Raw genomic sequence first — 22,915 nt, forward strand, 5'->3', positions numbered from 1 at the left:
TCATTCACCCTTTAAAATTGTAATAGATTTCAAACATTTCAATACTTACTACAACCATAGAAAATAATCAAAACGTGCAGAAAGAAAACTATACACAAGAATAGCCAAGTAAAATCTTTGAACATAGAATAAATGTGACATTTCCATTTTTAGTTAATTTTTTTTTATTTTTTGTTCAGCTGGTTCTCTCTTGTTCAGTTTTCAATGACTAATATTGGAACCAGTAAAATACTAATGTAATTAATGACATACTTATACCAAGGTACTTGAGCAATTTTCAAACAGTTCTTCGCGAACTCTTGAATACTTAACATTGGATAAAAAAAGGAAATTCAAAAGTGAAATTTTTTCAAAATTTTCCACTTTTTTTGTTTTTCCAAGGATACAAAATATAATAAAAGTTTAAATTGGATAAATTGTAAAAGGACAATTAAGGATACGGAATATATGCGTAGTTTGTGTAAAATGCGCTAATAGAAGCACAGAAAAAAAAAAGTAAATGAAAAAATAAATGGTTACATAAAAAAATGCATTGAAGAAACCTTAAAAGTGTTACTAACTAAATTCAATATTTGTTAAAAAATCTGAATAAATCAATGAAATACTTATAATTTAAAGATAAAAGAGAATTTATAGAAAAATTAATAAAACATTAAAGGAGTTTTTTAAGTGTGCTGTAACTAAAAAAAACTAAATACAAACAAATTATTCAGACCTGTAAAATTATTTAGCCAGCTTTTAGAACTCTACATATACATATATTATGGGGTTGTTTAGAAATACAAAAAAAATAATATTAAATAGTTATGAAAAAATTAAAAATTTAAATCTAAAATAATCTGTTACAAAAAAAGTGTCAAAAAAAGCTTGAAATTAGTCATAATGCCTAAAGAATCTTAACTATGCGGAGGCGTTGTTCGAAATATTCGCTGCTTCCGACCAAAGACCTACTATAAGGACATTTTTTTTGAAGGAGAAACGAAAAGTCAAACCAATCTTGAGAAATGAGCAATTCTTTCCTCTTGAAATTTTTTCTTCTTGAAACCTTATTATTTATTTATCAACATATTTCTTTAATGGAAATTTCATAATTTCCATGATCTTTATAACAGTGGATTACAAAAATTGGGGCATTCAAACGGTCTGTTATTAAGTCATATTGTCATAATGTCCTAAAATATTATGATGGTTTAAACAAAGTGTTGTTGTGATTCAAACAAAAAAATTTTATTTTATGACAAAATAATAATCATAAGGTCAATCCACAATGTCTCCTATCATATAATATTGTCCTAATATTTCACAATGGTTTGAAAATGTTGTTATTGCCTTTCAAGCAAAAAATATCATAAAAAATACTACTCTGTATGTTTATGTTTATTGTGTTATCGTAGCCAACCAGCAAAGACCTGCGCCTAACACCTAAGAGTCGATTAAGCCGAGCCGCCGAGTTGTGAAATATTAGGACATGATAGGAGACCTTTTGAATTGACCAATAGTTCAAAAAGTCTTATTAGTTTAGAACTTTTTTGTTTGAAACACAACAAAAATTTGATTGAACAGTCGTAATATATGAAATAATAGCAGACCGTTTGAATCCCCCAAATATAATTTTATTGAAAAGTTTCCATTTTCGAAGACTATTGCAGTATGTAATAATTTACACATAGAGGCTTCGAGGAATCTAGTTCCTTTCATAGGTGTGAATCGTTTTCAAAAAGTTTTGAAATCTGCAGATTTTATATTTTCAAAAGATGTCATATGCTTTGTTGCTGTTCTTACAGCTAAAATCATAGATAAATACACATATCGCACTTGTTCCTCTAAAGAGCGTCAATTCAAAATTTTTCAATTTTAACTTTTTGCAAGAAATCGATGTGCAGTGATCATATCTACCCACTGTAAAAATCTGCTATCATTTTCTCTACTCTTTCGCCAAAAAATACATTTGTATCCGTACAGTCGTTTCATTGTAATGTATTGAAAATAAAATAGTTTTTTGCTTCTACTGAACATTTTAAAATTTTGAGTTGACGCTCTTTAGAGGAACCAGTGCGATATGTAGATCGAAAACTTTCCTGTCAAAGAAACTTTCAAACTTTCAATTGTCAATTACTAAAAATTATGTGAAAACAAAAACAACACCTGTATGTGTGTTTATTTTGAGTAATTTTTTGTTTGAGTTTTTTTCTAGATTCCGATCTATGTTTAATTTATGGCTAAAACAATTTTCTAATGCATTCTGCCTTCAGGTCCAGGCCAAGGAATTGTTCGACTTCTACCGTGTTAGTCATAAATTGGGGACGACATTGTCTATGCAAACCAGTACACAATTAGTCAATTACTCCAGACAACAGTTAGGACAGAATTATACGTTTTTTACGCGGCAGGTTTTCCTCTGTTTCTGCTACTGGTGTCGATATCCTAATACGACATTTATGCAGTATTCTGCGGCCATAGTATTTTTTTTATATAACATTTTATTTACTAAATCTGCCTTATTTTCTTAGTATTTACATCATATAACTAAAATTTAAACTAATTGATCTCCGACGAGAGCATTGATGGACAAATGAACCTCATCTCAGCGTTTAGATCTGAGCGAGAAGTCTAGTTTCGGGTGTCACTTCACCAGTGGTACTTCCAAGTTCCTTTGGATGTTCTCATTTCATATGTACCATGATGCACCTGTCATGGTTCTAAGAATTTTCAATTGGACCTTAGCCTTTTGTATAAGATAAATACTGGTACATACTAAGTACTCGGCGTTCCTCACAGTTGGATTCCATAAGTCCAAATTGAGTTTAAAAAGCTTTTATACAGGATGACTTTATAGTATATTATTAATTTTGATTGGTCACTGATTAACCAGTAAAGACTAGATGATTTTAACTTCATCTGAAGTCTCTTGGTTTCTATATGAATGTATAAATAGTTAATCTATCGCTCATAGGCAAGTCGTAGGTGTAAATTAAAGAACACTTCCTTGTGGTACGCCAGCTCTAATCTTAAATCCATTTGTCAAGTAATCGTTGTAGTTAACTGTTAATAAACGGTCCGATAGATAGGTTAGATTAATTCAAAAGCTTTTCTTTTCTCTCCAGTTATACATTTATCGCGAACGCGATAATCAAATTGATGTACTGGTATAATATTTTTCTCATTTAAAATGGTACGATTTTCTGTTCAGAGCTTATAGCAAGTATATCTACATTAGATAATGTAAAAACAGGTGGTTCCTTAAGTTCAACATCATTTGTTGATGAAAATACTGTACTTAAGATATCTGCAAATATGACAGCTTTAGCTTTTGAGCTACGTGTCAATATATAGTTAGCTTTTCTTAAAGGGATTTGAGACTCTACCGGTTGCTTTATATTTCTTTTTGATTTCCAAAGAAAAATTATTTGAGCGTTTGGTATTTGACAAACTTTGAATGTAATTTCTATTTCTGTGATTCCCTCCTCATAATATTTTACTAGCAGCAGACAACCTCTGTTTTGCAACAGGTGATGTATTTCGTTGCCACTTTCTTCAGAGTTTTCTATTTTCGATAAGAAGTCGTTCATACACGATAGACACGATGTCTGAGCCATGCTAATTCGATGACATCTCAGCATGATGTTATGTTCCATGACTTGGAGAAGCTTCTTCGTATAGGTGGTTTTCCGAAATTAGTTGCTTTGAATATCTTTGAAAAGACAAAGATTAGCTTTCGCAGTTTTTCAAATTTGATTCATTTGTTAATATAATTCTAGAAAATCAAAAATGTTGATAACACGGAGCTACGATGGAAAAAAACTTGAAAAACGACATAGTGTGGGTTATAGGTCTTGCTGAGTACATTACAAATTATGTCTAAAAATTTCAGAAATACTCTCAAGTTCAGAAGTTATTCTAAAAAAACCGTTTTCAGTGATGTTCGTCGATTTATCGACCTTTGGCTCAGTCAGTTTTTATCCGAGTTTACATAAATGTTTTAACTGGTTTGCAAAGAAAACTTATTACGCTTTAAAATGACGTGCAGTTTTTGATACATTTAATTTATAAAGTTTTTTGATTTTAGTCGCTTTTCATTGCTTATTTTGATATGAAAGCTTATAAGAATTTATACCAACGTATAAAGGAAATTTAGTTCTTAAAAAAACATAGTTTTAATTATTCAAATCGGATGAAAATTGTAAAAGTTATTCAACTTTTCATTAACACCGTTTTTTAGCATTTTCTCCCTCAGCGCATATACACTGAATCAATTAAGTCTCCGTACAGACATACTCATAATATAAACTAGCTATTTATGGTCACTTTTCAATACATATTTAAACCTTTTTTTAATTCATTTTATAAAAAATCTTATAAACTAGAAATCAACATAAAAAAACTACAAACATTTTCATTAAAAACAAAAAAATTTACATAAATTCAATAATTGTACGAAAAGTATCACCAAAAAAGTCTCCAAAAGTCTCTCTTTTAAGGCAAGGAATCCCAATATTAATTTTAATTGAATTTAATATGTGGCAGGTCCTCCTTTCTGAGCAATTGCAGCATTTTAATGGCTGTGCATAGAATGGACCAGCTTTGTTGTTGTCAGGGAATCTATTTTATACCACTCTTCCATTATAACGGCTTTTAGTTGATCTTTTCTCGTTATATTGTGCTGCCGAACCTTTCTTTCCAAGTGATCCCATAGATGCTCAATCGGGTTGAGATCAGGTGACTGAGCTGAGCGATTTAAGTGCTTAGGAACATTATAAATTCCTTTACTAATCTAGAGGTGTGTTTAGCATCGTTGTCTTGTTGGAAGCAATACAAACGACCCAAGCTTAATTTTCCAGATTAAGGTATGCATATTTATCCATAGTGTTTTCAACAAAAATAAGATTTCCCACCCCAGATGAAGCCATGCAACCCCAAACAATAACGTTACCTCCTCCATGCTTTACGGTTAGCGTCAAATGCTTCGAATTCATTTCAGTATTTGGCTTTCTCCATAACATTTCTCTTCCATCAGAACCAAAAACATTCAATTTACTTTCATCGCTAAAAATAACTCGATCCCAAAATAAAAAATCTTTATCAATATGCTCGATAGCGTAATCCAATCTCTTTTTCATGTTCACTTTTCGAACAGGGGGCTTCTTACGGCTTACTCCACCATTGTATACATTTAGTTTATGATCGTTTCTTACAGTTTGGGGGTTTACCGTTAATTCATCACTAGTTTTCAAGTTTCTCGCAATTACACATGCGCAAATTTGTGGATTACCTTCTACAAATCGTACAATTCTTCTCTCTAAGTGGTGGTCTATTTTTCTTGGATGGTCAGTTCTTTGTTTATTTTCCATTGTTCCGGTTTTTTTGAACTGTTGAATAACGTACTGAATGGAAGAGCGTGGTCTTTTTACAATATCCTTGATTTCGGTTAATTTTTCCTTCATTTTGCAAGTTAATAATAATTTTCTTTCTATCCATTAAAATTAGCTTATTTTTGGTTTCCCTGACAACAACAAAGCTGGTCCATCCCATGCACAGCCATTAAAATGAAGCAATTGCTCAGAAAGGAGGACCTACCACATATTAAATGCAATTAAGTTTAATATTGGGATTCCTTGCCTTAAAACGGTTAACTGTACGGAGACTTTTTTGGTGATAATTTTTGTACAATTATTGAATTTATGTAAATTTTTATGTTTTTAAGGAAAATGTTTGTATTTTTTTTATGTTGATTTCTAGTTTATAAGATTTTTTATAAAATGAATTAAAAAAGGTTTTAAATATGTATTGAAAAGTGACCATAAATTGCTAGTTTATATTATGAGTATGTCTGTACGGAGACTTAATTGATTCCGTGTATGCATATATATATGGAAATAAAATACAAACAAAAAACTTTACAAAAAAAAAATTGTACAATTTTGTAATTACAAGGTAAATTTTTTCGAACTTTTTTCGAAAAAGTTTAATAAATTTTGCAAATATGAACCGATTTTAAGAGGTAATGTCTCATTTCTGTCTATATAAATTTTTCTTTAAAACACTGTGCAAAAAATAATAGGTTTTCATAGAAATAAATTAAAATAACTATATGAATTTGAAAAATTACGACAAAAAAAAAATAAAAGAGCGAAACTTTTTATAAAAATATTTTTGGAATATACATTTTATGCAAGCTTAATTCTTTGCCTATCCATAATTGTTTGAAATTTGGAAAGCGGTATAAAAATGTGGGAGTTAGAGGTACTAAAGTACCTACCCTAAAACAGTTTTTTTCAAAATAACTCAAAATTTTGAGGGTGTTTCAAAATCATTGAAAACGGTTTAGTATGTCCTCACCAACCCCTACAACCTCCATTAGGCCGCTTTTCAAGTTCTGACAAAAAGTGTTATTTTGTAGCAGAGTGTAATCGTTGAAACTGAATTCAAATGGCTTGTAGTTATTTTGAGTTACGAATATTAATTTTTGATTTTCCTCATGCATAGGTTTATGTTCATACTTTTTCCATATGGGTAGGTCCATAACGAAAAACCATGCCAACGGTCAATAAGAAAAATTGTGGTTCAGACTAAAATGTATTTACTTCAATTTATTGTGGATTTCCTCACATGTTGTATATAGAAAAACACACAAAATAATATAAAAATTGTTTCTCTTGTTTTTTTTTAGCGGATAAATCTTTAGAAACAATAAACACTAGCTTAAAAATTAAAAGCAAAACAAACAATAAAACATGGCAACTGATCCGGAAAAAGGGAAAAATGAGGAAGAAAACTATAATATACAGTTTGCAGATGAATACGTGTTGACGGAGACAGAGAAAACCTTTATATTGGCTTGTGAGCGCGGTGACATAGCAAGTGTCAAGGTGTACGTTAAGCTATATCTATGAATCATACATTTTATCATGGCTATTTATTTTGTTATTATAGAATAATTGAGGAAAATAAAGGTGCACCGGAAAAGTTTAATATTAATTGTGTTGATCCCATGAATCGTTCGGCCTTAATATCAGCCATTGAAAATGAAAATTTTGATTTAATGATTGTACTGTTGGAGGAAGGCATAGATGTGGGCGATGCATTGTTGCATGCTATTTCTGAAGAATATGTGGAGGCTGTGGAGGAACTGTTGCAATGGGAAGAAACGCATCATAAGGAGGGTACACCATATGTAAGTAGTTATTGTCACAATGTTTAACACTATCTTGGAAATGGATATACAAACTTTTTTTTTTATTTTTTTTAAAAAAAAAGAGTTGGGAGGCAGTTGATCGTTCGAAATCGACATTTACGCCTGATATAACGCCTCTAATATTGGCAGCACATCGTAACAATTACGAAATTTTAAAAATTCTATTGGATCGTGGTGCCACATTACCAATGCCTCATGATGTCAAGTGAGTATTTAAAAACAAGTAGGAAAGTATAGTCGGTCACTATGATGGTATGAATATAAACAATTTCGAATACTTCCCAGTACATTTTATGTATAAATAATTACGTGTCAAAGTTGAAATGGAATAAAACTGTTTGTGAGGTATTTTTTTTATTTGAATTGCTCATTTTTGTCATTATGAGAAAAAAAGGAAAAAAATCTGTAACTTCTAAACCCTTAGTCCGATTTGAATAGGAAGTGCAGTGTGCAAAGAGGAAGTGCAGTCGAGTTTAAGTTTTCAATTTGGACCTCATGAGCCTACCAGGAGCGGGACCAGGGGTCCCCAAAGTAGGACACCTCGGGTATGTTCAATTTTAAAAAATATCATATTTCTTCGTTTGTGTTCCGATTTCAAAAAATTTACACATATAGAATTTTCTTGCTGAACACTACATAAAACCTCGTCGTAGCTATCAATTACCTCTTATAGCTTAGGAGATATTCGCATTAAATTTTCCACATTTTTACCCACTCTACCCCAGTTTTTTGATGACCGCGGTTCCAAATATTTCCCGATTTTGTCCATTTTTCTATTGTACAATTAGCAACAGATGCATATATCAAATAAATCATGACTGAATCTAAAGTTACATGCATTTGAATTTAAAACATTTTAAAAAGGCGATTTTTGGCTATTTTTTTGGGAAAAAAGTACTTTTATTCTTTTCAAGTTATCTAAAAAATTTCTAAGAGGATGTATATTGAATTTGTACTGTTTGAAAAGCTAACTTTACACCAAATATTTTAAATAAAAAAAAATTATAATATTTGATACCGAGGGGACCAGGTCCATTCAAAAAACTCCAATTTTTTTATGTAAAATTCAACTTTAGGGCAAAAATTATCAAATCGCATAGTCGATATCAAAATATAGTAACCTATTTTAGATGCCTCAATATGTTCTTAATTATTTTGTAAAGGGTTCCGATAACCCCGCCCCTGGTATGGATATTATAGGCAAATAACGAAAAAATACCATTTTTGGCATTTTTCAAGACTTTTTTGGGAATTGCGGAATATTCGATAACAATTTCAAAAATTTTATTTTATTTTTCCATTTTAAATAGAAAAATCTACATTGTCTGCTTTTACACAGGGCAAGTTTTCTTGCGCAAGTCTAGAGTTTATAGGAGAGAGAGGCAAGAAGAAATAAGAGGGGTACACACTTGCTTGTACTGGCAAGTCTCTTCAATTCTCTTTTGTTTTCTCATTTTCACTATGGCGTCTATAAGGTTTTAACATGCAAAATTGAAAACAGACTTGCTGTGTGTAAACAGTCGAACAAGTTTAAAAGGAAATCGAAGAGACTTGCTTCAAGTAAACTTGCTGTGTGTAAAAGCAGACATACATAACTGTGTAATTTCATTAATAAATATTCATAAATAAAAATTTAATTTCAATTTGAAAAATTTGTATTTATGCAAAAACTCAATAAAAAATATTTTTGTCATATTTTTCAAAAAAGTATTCCATGAATTTTTTAATTGTCAAAAGTTATATACATTTTTGAAGAGTAGACAAAATCCTCTATCCATTAATATATAATATTTCTACCTTATGCTTTTTTGTCTTGCTGGACAAAATTATAAAAATCTGTGTCTTCAGAGTAAAGCAAAATATGTATATCTTGTATAATAGCTAACAGCATGCAATCATACAATCTAAAACAGTTTTTTCATTAGTTATTCGGTTATCAGAAGAGATGCGGGTGAAGTTCAACAAAATATTGGCTCATACTGAATGGAAGAGCGTGGTCTTTTTACAATATCCTTGATTTCGGTTAATTTTTTCCTTCATTTTGCAAGTTAATAATAATTTTCTTTCTATTCATTAAAATTAGCTTATTTTTGGTTTCCCTGACAACAACAAAGCTGGTCCATTCCATGCACAGTCATTAAAATGAAGCAATTACTCAGAATGGAGGACCTACCACATATTAAATGCAATTAAGTTTAATATTGGGATTCCTTGCCTTAAAATAGTTAACTGTACGGAGACTTTTTTGGTGATACTTTTCGTACAATTATTGAATTTATGTAAATTTTTATGTTTTTAATGAAAATGTTTGTAGTTTTTTTTATGTTGATTTCTAGTTTATAAGATTTTTTATAAAATGAATTAAAAAAAGGTTTAAATATGTATTGAAAAGTGACCATAAATAGCTAGTTTACATTATGAGTATGTCTGTACGGAGACTTAATTGATTCAGTGTATATATTATTTTATTGGTGCTGGTTTAGTCCTTCAAAATTGGGCATCCAATACAAAATATTCCGAAATTCGACCACTTTTGAAACGCTTTTTACCACTTTAATGCAAACAATTTTTTAATATTGTGCATACCTAGAGAAAAGAACCTTTTAAACCACATATGTTTCATAAATATTAGTGGGCAATAACATACTTATTTATATATGTATAAGATATATAGGATTTAATGGGGAATTTCATGTCAAGTGAACCAACTTTTGAAATCGATGCCTTCCGATCGGATTTGCACCAAGGTTAGTTCTACTGGATAGTAATTCAGACACAATTTTCCAACAAGATCGGTTTAGAACTCTCTGAGTTAGAGGGGCTCAAAATTTGACATTTTGTCCAAACAGGTGTTTTTTCTCATCCATTCAACTTATTACCGATTGTTCTTAGCAAAATGTATCCCAAATAGTTTAGATAGCTATTTCTGCAATCTATCGAAAAAAAATTTAAAACAAATTTTGAAATTTTTTTCCGAAATCAAAATTTTGTTGATATTTTTTACAAGATATTTATTTTGATGGATATCCCACTTGATGGATATCCGAAAGCAAACTCGCATCTTTTGAGCGAAAAAATTTTTTTTTGAAAAAAATGAGTTTTGAGTTACAAGACATTTATTTTGATAGATATCCAACTCGACAATATGAATATCTAATTATAGTTATGATAGACCTTTGCATATAAGGACAAAGTAAAATTTTGCCATACAATTTTGCTTCGCAAATTTAAAAAATATTTAATTTTTATTTTAAAGTTGCTGAATATAACAAAACAACAAATTAGCGTATAATGAGGAGAGAAATGGTCAGAGAATTAACCTTGTGCCACGAGTCGTTATATTCAGTGAACCTACCGAATGGATCCGGCTATATCTGAGAGGAGACCAAATTTGTACTGTCATCGGCATAAAATTCACACCAAACTGCATTTGAGCCGCGTATGGGTTGAAATCGTCCCATATACCGCTATTTTAATACTTAACATAGCAAATTTTTATTAACAAGTTCCTCGCCGCTAAAAAAAAATCCAATATTTTCGATAACGAAATTTTATACTGTGTTTTGGCGTTAGTGACTGAATATTTATCAACATATTTGATGCCAACAGAACAACGTGGTCGACACATATTATTAACATCGACCCGTCCTTAATGCTGTAAATCTCAGCAGTTTGCTCTAATATAATTAACACCTTATCTAGAAGGGAGGAAGTAAATTCCTTAAAAGACTACTTCAAATATGTTGTATTTTTTTCATATTTATATGTTATGTTTTAAGGTTAAATACCTATAGATATTACATAAATGACACATATGTTGCTTTTTTAATACTGCTGTAGATATAAAAATACTAATGGCCTTAGAGTCAACATAATTGAATTTGTTAAACAAAAAAAAAAAAAAAAAACAACTTACCCACTCTACATTTCACAACCACTAAAAAAACGAAAATGTATATGATTTTCCTTTGATTATAGATGCGGTTGCGATGAGTGTGTAACATCACAAGAAACCGACTCCTTGCGTCACTCTCAGTCGCGTATTAATGCTTTTCGTGCTCTTTCGGCTAGCTCACTGATATCTCTTAGTTCACGTGATCCCGTCCTAACAGCTTTTGAACTCGCATGGGAATTGAAACGTTTGCAGGCAATGGAATCAGAATTTCGTGCTGAATATGGAGTAAGTTGGAGAATTACAAAAAAAAATACAAAAATAAAATAAGGAAAATACTACTACATAGTATTTTTGCAGGAAATGCGTCATGGTGTCCAAGAATTTGTTACATCATTACTAGATCATGCCAGAACCTCAACCGAACTGGAAGTAATGTTAAACTTTAATCATGAAGCTTCCAATGACATTTGGACTCCTGGACAAAGGCAGACATTGGAGAGACTGAAATTGGCCATTAAGTATAAGCAAAAGACGGTATATATAATGAAAAATTATAAGAAAATCCATGTTATTAAATAATGTCTTGTGATTTTAGTTTGTGGCTCATCCCAATGTACAACAACTATTGGCTGCCATTTGGTATGAAGGTTTGCCCGGATTTCGACGTAAAAAAAGTTCTCAACAAATTTTAGAAGTTATAAAATTGGGTTGCATGTTTCCCATTAACAGTATGAATTATCTTATGGCTCCCGAATCGGATGCTGGCAAATTTATGAGAAAACCTTTTGTTAAATTCATTACACATTCATGCTCCTACATGTTCTTTTTGAGTGAGTATATTTTAATCGAATTTAGGACCAGCATATGTTAAGAATTAGACAGTTTTAAATGATGACCTTGCACAATTTTACACAGTGGACGAGGTTAAAATTACAAAAATGAGATTTTGTTTCTTGTTGTAAAATTTCATGTGAATACTAAAAATCTCCAGATTTTTTAAAACAACCCGTACTGCTGTAAAATTATATTAGATTAGTCAATGACAAGATATCTTAGTCTGCGCTCCTGTAGAGCGGATCAGTCATGTAAATGGTGTGGTAACGATAATTCCCTAATCCATACGTTTTGACATACATATGTCCAACGTGTTAGAAGTCTAATCGAGTTTCTACCAAAAGCCAAGAGAGCTCCATAAAGAGGGCCACATGTGTTCCATCTCTTTCCATGCCCATTCATCAATAACATTCGATACAGCAACCGTTTAGTCCATGAAAGACTAAATAGAAATTTAATATCCCCAGATGTCTTTTATGTCCTGGATATTATTAGTTGAGCCAGGGAATAAATGCAATAGAGATAATTATTGGACCTCCAAGATTTACTTGCTTACTTTGTAAAACCGATTATGGTTAGATAGGTTTTCGTTATTTGTTTAACACCTAGAAATATACGTTGAAATCCCCATAAAGAGTTAATATTTATTATGGGTTGTTATTTTAATTCACAGTGTTACTTGGTGCTGCTTCATTGCGTGTTGTTCAAATAACATTTGAGTTGTTAGCGTTCCCATGGATGATTGAAATGTTGGACGATTGGCGTAAACATGAAAGAGGCTCTTTGCCCGGACCTATTGAATTAGGTATCATTACGTACATTTCAAGTAAGTAGATAAATAACACTACTCCTCAACAGCCAAAAAGGACTTCTCGTGCAAAATATCTAGTTTATAATATTTCGGCACGCTGAATACAAATATACCAGACATTTTAAAATCGTATGGTTAGTTTTCGAGTTATTTTCACTGTTATGTTTTCACAAATTAGTAATAAAACTACATTAACAGATTTCAAAAATATTTGAAATCAATGATTTTAGAACGTTTTGAAATATTTCAAAGACCTTTGCAACGAAAATATCTCGATTTAAAAAAGTTTGCCATTTCAGCGAGCCAACATTTTGTAATAAAGATGTTCAAACATTTGATTTAATAATAAAAAAACAAAATTAAATAAAAATTGTTTAATATTTAACAGGTTTAGTCTTAGGCGAATTGAAGTCATTATATTCGGATGGTTTGTTTGATTACATTATGGATCTATGGAATATTGTGGATTTCATTTCGAATATGTTTTATGTCACCTGGATACTGTGTAGGGCCACCGCCTGGATTATAGTGCATGTAATTTAAGTTTAAATGTTTCGTAATTTAATTTAATTCAATTTAAATTTATTATTATTATTCCTTCATATAGCGTGATCTCTGGTTTCGAGATATAAATCCTTATTTTCCACGAGAACATTGGCATCCGTTTGATCCCATGCTGCTGTCAGAAGGTGCATTTGCAGCAGGCATGGTATTCTCATATTTGAAACTAGTTCACATTTTCTCTATAAATCCACACCTGGGACCATTGCAAGTCTCATTGGGACGCATGATTATCGATATTATAAAGTTCTTCTTTATTTATACTTTGGTGTTGTTTGCTTTCGGCTGTGGTCTCAATCAATTACTATGGTATTATGCTGAATTGGAGAAAAATAAATGCTATCACTTGCATCCAGATGTGGCGGATTTTGATGATCAAGAGAAAGCTTGTACTATATGGAGACGATTTTCAAAGTATGGTTGAATTAAAAATGTTTAATTATAAAATATATGTATATTTAAGTACATATTTTATTTATATATTTTAGTCTTTTTGAAACTTCACAATCTCTATTTTGGGCCTCCTTTGGTTTAGTGGACTTGGTGTCATTCGATTTGGCCGGCATTAAGAGTTTCACCCGTTTCTGGGCCTTGTTGATGTTCGGCTCATATTCGGTAATCAATATTATCGTATTGCTCAACATGCTTATTGCCATGATGTCCAATTCATATCAAATTATTTCTGAACGTGCCGATGTTGAATGGAAATTTGCCCGCTCTCAATTGTGGATGAGCTATTTTGAGGATGGTGGCACTGTACCTCCACCATTTAATATGTTCCCCTCAGTAAAGTTGATGCGTAAGGTATTTGGCAAGCAGAGACCAAAACGTTCCAGGAGTTTTATGGTGAGTTAAAGATATTTAATTATTTGTTTTAGCTAAATACCAACATTTACGTCACTAAAACATTCAATTTACCTAATACATACTTTGTAAAATCTTGTATCAATATTTACTTGTTATGAGTTTATTTAACAATTAACATTTTGTTGTCTCTCTCAACCGGAAATACGTTAGTTATTTTGATCAAAATGTATAGAAAACTATAATAATAATCCATTCAAATTTATTACGTGTTTTAGTTGGCTGGTTGCATCATTTTCCAAAATAATTCAAGAATAAATATTGGTATAAAATAGAATTTATAAGATTTGAAACTACCTACCGCAATGATGCAATATGTTGAAAACTATTTCAATAACAAACAAAATAATATAAACAAATGATTGTCATTATTTGCAATCAAGTATCATGAACACCTAGTGGTCTTCCAGTAGAGCGGGGAGGATAAAACTAAAATAAAAATAAAAAGTCTGTGTACGTCAATGGAAAATAGAAAGTGGGTGGTTTAATAAGTTTTGTGAAGAAATATATAAAACAATTTCATAATATTGCACTATAGGTAATTTTAACCATTTTTGAGGCAAAAAGTAATTTTTTTAACTTTCATGAATGCAGTTTTTGTTGATGGTATTTGATAAAGAAAGCATTAAAGCAAACAACTGCAAGTTTTGTTTTTGTAAAAAAATAACGGCGACTGCTTAGCAAGTGGTCAAAGTCATTGTTTGTGAGCAAAGTGTTGAAATCAGTATGTACTGTGCAATTTGTTCGAATTTTTAAGTTTATTTAATTAGTTAAAAAAAATATAAATTTAAATATGGAAAACAAAAGTGATAGTGCTTAATATTTTAAGAAAAATATTTTGTAAAAAAAAATTGTTTTTGGCGAAAAAACTCATACTTCTGACATAACCTTTAATTTTATAATATTTTCTGAAAAATTAACTTTGGATAAACTTTTAAAAAATGTAGAATTTTGAGTTTAATTTGTCAAATTCATGTTGCATTTTTTGAGAAATATAATTTTTCGTAGGCAGCCTCCGCTTGCAAAATAACGAACTTGCGGAAGTTTGGTTGGATGAACAAAATAAAGAGGAAAATAATGCTGCTGTTTACAATTTTGTTGTTGCTAAAGTTGAATGCGGCAGAATTTTGAATGAGGAATCGGCTTATGTGATCCTATTTTCATGTAAATCAGAATACACATTAAAATTTTCGCCGCCATTTGGATCCGCCATTTTGAAAAATTTTACCTCAGATTCGAAATCAGCAATCTTGAATACTCCTGTATACCAATTTTCATGTAAATCAGAAGACATTTTAAAATTTAAGCCGCCATATTGGATCCGCCATTTTGAATTTGAAAAATTCTACCTCAGATTCGAAATCAGCAATCTTGAATACTCCCATATACCGATTTTCATGCAAATTAGAAGACATTTTAAAATTTAAGCCGCCATATTGGATCCGCCATTTTGAATTTGAAAAATTCTACCTCAGATTCGAAATCAAAAACCTTGAAAACCCCCGTATACCGATTTTCATCTTGTTCAGTATTTCCTTATAGTTTTTATTCCTTGTAGTGCATTGGGCGGAATAAAAATATTTTGGACATAAATCTTTCCGATTGACAAAGCATTTTGTTTATGGGTGTAGCAAATTATTAAAGTGTCCATTCAAATTATAAAGTCACATACTTTTTTAAACTTTTAGGTGAAATACTTATTTAGATAAGAATCCTTACCTCTCATTTGATTACTATTAGTTCTAAATTATAAGGAAAAAATTATAAGTTCAATATACATATATGATGCAGTTTTTGTTTCCATCCTTGGTATGCTTAGTCCGTCCAGGTTCTTCAAAGGTCTGCTTTCCTTTAAATCTTCTTTACCACAAAGCTGTCTTGTATCTTTGGAAACAATTTTCGGCTCTCGGTAGGCTAATGACTTATTATTATAAAATAAATACAACGGATGCAATCCAAGGAGATGAATTCGTTGGCTCTATAAGTTAGGACTAGCTACTGAGTATAATCCGACGAGATAAATGCTTCGGCTCTTGGTCGGCTAACGACTAATTATAGGTAAATACAGCTTATGGATGCAATTCCAAAAGATAAATTCTTCAGCTTTCATCGGCTAACTACAACTTATTGACTATAACTACCTAATGAATACGTTCCGACAAGATAAATGCTTCGGCTCTCGGTCGGCTAACTACGATATTAGTACGAAGTAAGAATTTAGGCGTCGTTTAGTTATGCTTTGTTAATCGTGAGCAAATTACATATAAGTAGATCGGGACTTAGAATCTAAGTCTTCGATTCTGGATCAAAAAAAGAAAATTGGCATCGTTTTCAATATTTCATGAAACTAAGTATGTATATGAAATTGGTAAATAATTCTAAATAAACCCTCGTAAAACTTAATAGTTCCATGTTCATACAGAAGTGTGGTTGAGACGCCATAAAATAAATATCAAAATCAATTGAACTAATTTGCATACACACCGACACACATCAGCACAATTTTCAACATATTTTTTGCTAAAATCATCAACAATTCCAGTAAAATTCTTTTGTTCACAGTTGAAATCAAGGGTTAAGGCACAATCACTGCATGAGCGTGTAATGAAGCTATTGATACGTCGCTATATTACGGCCGAACAGCGTCACAGAGATGATTTCGGCATAACCGAGGATGATATCATTGAAGTGCGTCAGGATATTAGCTCATTGCGTTTCGAACTGTTGGACATTTTTACAAATAATAAATTTGTTGTACCGGATATTGAAAAGAAATCAGCAAGTGCAGGTAAGGCCAGGGACTTAATTAATTCAATTTAAACAAACTATTTGTGTGACAAAAATCTTGTTTTCTACCATTTACAGCGGCTGGTAAGAAGGGTAAGACAATAGAACGTAGAATTTTGAAAGATTTCCAAATAGGTTTCGTTGAAACTCTACAAACTGAGTTAGTAAATAGTGTCGAAGAGGGCAAGGATATATTCTCGTCATTGGCCAATGCTATACGCAAAAAAAGATCTCAGAAAGGGTAAGATTATTTCTTAAATTTTGCAGTATCGGTAATTTCAATGTTATATTCTTGATATTTAGCGAAAAAGATTGGAATGCTATTGCTCGCAAAAATACTATGAGCTCAAATCCCATTGGTTCCAAACGTTCATCAATTCAGCGGCATTCTCAACGCAGTTTGAGACGCCGCATTATAGATGAAGCAAACGAAGGTCTTAGAATGAATCAGAATCAACTTATAGGTAAAACTATAAATTACAGTTGAAATCAATTAATATTTTATGTTATGCTCCCTTTTTTTATAGAATACAATCCCTCTCTTGGAGATGTTTCGAGAGCTACTCGTGTTGCATATGTTAAATTCATGAAAAAGAAATTAGTGGCTGAAGAAGGTATATCACCTGAAGAACTCAATGAATCTAATAATTCTACGGAGGCTGCAGCAAAACTCGACGCTTTTGCCAGGTCCACAATGAAGAGAGTAGAGGTACAGATCATACTTAGTAAATAACTAATGCAATTTATTAAATACATAAGTTTTTATCATTTAAAGAGCAAAAAAGATGATAGTGCAAGTCCTGATGACTCGAAAGCAGCTACTGACAAACCGAAAGCTCCAGCTGGAGATAAAGCAAAACCAGCGGCGCCCGCTAAGCCTGGAGATGCCAAAACAGCTGATGCTAAGGCACCAGCACCTGCTCCACCTAACAAACCAGCAGATGCTGCTGCTAAGCCAGCTGTAGCTAAGCCCGGAGCAGAAACCAAACCTGAAGCAGCAGCTAAAAAGGGTGAAGCTGCTAAAACTGCGGATGCCAAACCCGAAGCACCTGCTGCAGCAGCTGCAACAAAATCGGCCGCGCCCGCTGCTCCCGCCAAACCCGACGCCTCAACGAAGCCCCCTGCTGATGCTGCAAAACCTGGTACAGATGCTGCTACAAAAGCAGCTGATGGTGCTGATAAGAAAGCTGACGACAAGAAAGCAGATGATAAGAAACCCGATGACAAGAAACCCGATGACAAGAAACCTGATGACAAGAAACCCGATGACAAGAAGCCCGACGATAAAAAACCAGGAGCCGATGCCAAGAAACCTGATGACAAAAAAGATCCTCCCGCCAAGCCCGCAATAAAAGTTGGCCAAAGTAGTGCTGCCGCCGGTGGTGATCGTGGTAAATCGGTTGTTACTGGTCGCATGATATCGGGTTGGCTTTAAATTCATTTTATACCAATCATTTATTTGAGACTTGAGACAAATAAAACTGATACTTTTAAAATTAAAATTGAAAAAAGAAAACTTGTAGTTAATTGGAAATCGATTAATTATTATTTTTACGAATAAAAACTATAAGTAAATACCAACAGTAATGCTCTGAATGTTTTTCTGTTTGTTATTTGACAGTAGTTAATCAAAAAGACTCTGTGGCATTTTCAAGAATAAATATGTATATTACACTTTTTTTAATTGATTGGACTTACGGAATTACAAAGTGTATGCGTTAACACAATATTTTATATAGTTTTAAGTTTTCGTTTTCGTACACAAAAAATAGTTAAATCTTGCAGGAATTTCAGTAGAAAATAATTAAAATAATAATGATCATAGCTAATTTCTATGGCAAACGTCTAACTCCATACATAAACAATAATTCGTCGCTTCATCGAATGCCAAACTCCATATAAACTCCATAATATTGAGTTTGGCATGGTAGTATCCAAATATGATCGGGCATGCCCGACGAATCAATCCAAGTTTAAATACTGTGTTCTGAAGTGAAGAGTATCCCATAGAGAGCGTTCGAAGCAAATAGTAATCGCACGGGGTAAATAAATAGTTTTTAACAAGTCTATTTATTTACCCCGTGCTTAATGTCTGGCAGCATATTCTGGTCATTTTTTTGGTCAAACTAATCATTTGCGTTTGATACAGTTTCCCTGTGATGGTCTGGCCAGATTTCAGCACCTCATAATTAGAGTTGTCAAACCGGTATTCGAATTATTCGTTTTTTTTTAAACCGGTTTTTACAAAAGGACTGTTTTGAGTTATTCGACAAACCGGTTTTTTTTGTGTCGAATTATTCGACAAAATCGAATATTTTTTTAAAATTTATTTTAAGATTTTATGCGATTACTTTTAATAATTTTAATACAACAAGTAAGAGAGCTATATTCGGCTGTGCCGAATCTTATATTCCCTTCACCAAATTATACTTTAAAATATTTTTATTTAAACAAAATTAATTTTTTTTAAAAAGTTTTTTCCAATTTTTTATTTTTAAAAAATCTTTTTTGGGGAAAAATAATTTATGAAAAAGAAAATTTTTTGATGAAAAAAAATTCAAAAAAATATTTTTACCGATTTTGACCCATTGTAGCTCCATCTTACTATAGCCTTATATACATCGTTACAATGGAATTTGAAATATCTATCATTAGATATCCATATTGTCTATATTACTGACTTAGTAATCTAGATATATAGATCAAAAATATGACAAAAATTGAGGTTGTCTCAGCCATATGTGGGCTGATTTTGTCGCTTTTAAATAGAAACCGGAAGAATTCCCGATATATTGATATATGAATCATGTATGTAAGTAATTTGGGGGCCATGGAAAGTTGATTTCAACATAAGGACTGTGGACATGGCTATATCGGCTTCGCTATCTATAACGATACAGAATATATAAACTACTTTGCAGGGTCGCAAATGAAAAATGTAGAAATTACAAACGGAATGCCACTCAATTCTTAAATTGACAAAAAAGGCTAAAAACCGGTTTTTGATAGAAAAAACGGAAAACCGGTTTTTAAAAATTACGCTTTATCGAATTATTCGAAAACCGGTTTTTAGAATATGTTGAATATTTGACAACACTACTTATAATAGATAGGACCATATTGGTCCCATATTCACAGCATTACCATAGCGCCATGGATATCTGGCGATTCGGCTGGTTGGCCGGGCTTCACATAAGATCTCTTACTCTTCTGGTTATCGTAATGGATACATTTATCATCGCAAGTACTGATTAAGTGCAAGAAGGATTTTCTTTTATAGCGATCTAGCAGCATTTTGGACATGTAAAATCATCTTCACGCTTATGAGACTTTCTTGGCACAAAACATATAAATTGGATAAGTGGTTTAGAAACGTTTTTTTTTTTTTGTTTAGAAGTAATGCGGTATCTCGGGAACTATTGGAAATATTGTTACGAAATTTCACATGGTTGGAGCTGAAGTGTTTTCGAGTAGACTCAGTTTCCTAGATGTAATGCGGGCCAGTACGTGGAACCTCAAAAATTGGTCACCTCGGGTCCTACATTTTTTAAAAAATCTCAGAATGTTCTAAGTATTTAAGAAACTAATAGGGTTATACAAATATGGAGGTTTTTTTAGGATCAGTGCTTTGCGTTTTTAGAATTTTTACTCTAACCTACATTTTTTTTATAAATTAGCCAAGTTTGGATAGGTCTGGTAGGGACTAGGTCCACTTAAGTGAGCCAAATTTTACTTTACACGATTTTGCATTAAGTTCTCTTATCATATCATATACAAATTTTATATAGTCATGAAGAAAAATTTTTTCTAGAAAAGAAAAAATAGAGGTACTTTTTTGGGGAATAATGGCCCTTTGGACATCCACATTTAGATACTTCTTATAGGGACGAGATAACTGTTAGAAATTTATTTTTATTTAGAATTTCATCGCTAATAAAACAGATTTTTTAAAAAAAAATGTCTATCCTCCGTACCTGCCATATCTATCGAGCATAATTAAAAGAAATAAACTAAAAGAGATAACCTCTTTAGCGTATTTTTTGTAGATCCTTTCAAGGACTATTAATATTTTTTTCAGCTCATTCGGAACATAAATGTATTTTTGTCAATCAAAATGGTACTTTGTTCCAATGCAAGTCAGGTTTTTGAGATTTTTCTTAAATATTTTTTATTTTAAGTACCAAAGTTTTTGAATTTTTTAGATTCTAAGATTTGAATTAAACCAAATGAAAGCAAACAAATTCAAAATACAAGAATTATTTTAAGAGAAGGACAATATCTTCGTGAAATGCTATTTAAATGCAAATTTCTTCAACTTTCTTACCGAAGCACCACTTAAGTGTCTTAATAGTGTTAAACATATCCTTGTGGTATTTAAAGGAAATTTTTTTTGTTAGTAGCATATAAATATAAATGTCCCTGAGTGCAGTATTTCGTGTACTAAATTAAAAAAATAGTCTATATTTCCAAGGTGTTAAATTCCCGGGAATCGGGTAGTGAAAAATTGGTCAAATTCTTGGGAAATTTGTACCGCGAATTCACGGGATAAGTTACATATAGAAATACACATAGAGAGGAAACACTCAAAATAACTCAGAAAAAAGTTTAGGAAATATTTAAATTTAAATATTTATCACATATTATTGAACTGGCTTGAATTATTTCATAAAATTTTGTTTTGACTAGTTCAATGTGTGATGAATATTTGAACTGAAACGGTTTAGGAAATATTTTTTCTGTAACATATATGTATGTATTTTTTAAAATTACGTAGCTATAGAAATCTATTTTAACCTTCGCTTTACCAAAGGTTTTTTATGTACATGGTTTACCAATACCCACCCGGGTTACACTACACTTTTATAAATATATGCGACGAATGAAATTTTAAAAAATTTAAAAAACCTTATAAAAAGTTTAAAATGTTTCTATTAAATTCTATAGAACCTTAAAATTTGTTCAGTGAGTATAAATTTCATTTAAATCGAAACAAAATTAAAAAAAATATTAAACCAATAAAAATGATGTGGTCACCCGGGTGGGTATTGGTAAAGCGAAGGTTAAAGATGTTTATATTTTGGGTAAGGGTTCATAAAAACAGAATTTATATCTATCTATATATTGAATTTCATGGAGTAAAAAATAAATAATACAAAACAATTTGTATTATTTATTTTTTTCTTAATTATGTTAATTAATTTATATTAAGCGAAAGCTGTCAATACCACTCAAATTTTGAATTGGCTGAATATTATATTTCATGCAAATTACATGTAAATAGAATTCTCATACAAAATATTAAATTGTTTTTTCAAAAAAATATATTTATTTTAGAAATTATTTTGGGTTTAATATAAACGTTAAATATCGATGACTTATAACATGAAACAAGTATGCCAAATTCTCCAGAATTTAGATTCGGTGCTGTAACCCATTCCATTAATCTTGCTTTTTCAAACGACCACAAAAAACTTAATTAACATTTTTAATGAACCACATTAACATTTTTGTAAAAATAACATTTTAAATAATTTGTCCATGTACAAAATATTTGCATTTTCAAAAAAGAAAAATAAGAAAAAAAAATCAATAGGACGTGTTTCGCTGCAAGCTTACAAACAGACTATTTAGAAATCTCAACTTTAGAAATATACTGCAACATTTATTTTGTCCAGCAACATGTTGCCATTGAAGTGAACGTTATTATCAAGTACCTGTTGCGTTAAATAAACAAACGCAGTTTTAAATCAAATCGTTGAAACGCCTGCGCATTTTTATGCAAATAATTATTTCATTAATGCAAAAAAAAAATGAATCCAAAATATATTTATGTATATTAAACACACGCAGAATTGTGTTTAATAAATAATATTTAAGAATAAAAAACAACAACCAAAATAATACTTATTGAATATTCAAATTTAAACCAAATACTTCTAATTGTTGTACAAGATAAAAAACAAGCAACCTA

The 22,915-nt window shown here is 31.2% G+C and overlaps 1 protein-coding gene across 1 annotated transcript; it reads left to right on the plus strand.

Annotated features, from left to right (window-relative positions):
* Positions 1 to 396: 396 nt before the first annotated feature.
* trp (transient receptor potential) lies at positions 397 to 18,485 on the plus strand. The gene is made up of 17 exons (XM_065508824.1): positions 397 to 495; positions 1,500 to 1,507; positions 6,668 to 6,868; positions 6,931 to 7,171; positions 7,255 to 7,397; positions 11,171 to 11,372; positions 11,445 to 11,621; positions 11,683 to 11,917; positions 12,595 to 12,747; positions 13,121 to 13,266; positions 13,340 to 13,707; positions 13,782 to 14,139; positions 16,720 to 16,945; positions 17,023 to 17,185; positions 17,248 to 17,408; positions 17,472 to 17,653; positions 17,720 to 18,485. Exons 3-17 carry the CDS (start codon positions 6,732 to 6,734, stop codon positions 18,377 to 18,379), a joined length of 3,552 nt encoding a protein of 1,183 aa, XP_065364896.1. The 5' UTR covers positions 397 to 495; positions 1,500 to 1,507; positions 6,668 to 6,731; the 3' UTR covers positions 18,380 to 18,485.
* The last annotated feature ends 4,430 nt before the right edge of the window (positions 18,486 to 22,915 follow it).

This window comes from Calliphora vicina, chromosome 1, assembly GCF_958450345.1.
Source record: "Calliphora vicina chromosome 1, idCalVici1.1, whole genome shotgun sequence".
Classification (NCBI taxonomy): Eukaryota; Metazoa; Arthropoda; class Insecta; order Diptera; family Calliphoridae; genus Calliphora; species Calliphora vicina.

What these genes read in the sequence shown, in the direction of transcription:
- trp (XM_065508824.1), top strand. Translation starts at nt 6,732, where the DNA reads ATGGCAACTGATCCGGAAAAAGGGAAAAATGAGGAAGAAAACTATAAT. An exon ending in CTCCTACATGTTCTTTTTGA is followed by an intron (nt 11,918 to 12,594) that starts GTGAGTATATTT and finishes TTTAATTCACAG; the next exon opens with TGTTACTTGGTGCTGCTTCA. An exon ending in TATCATTACGTACATTTCAA is followed by an intron (nt 12,748 to 13,120) that starts GTAAGTAGATAA and finishes AATATTTAACAG; the next exon opens with GTTTAGTCTTAGGCGAATTG.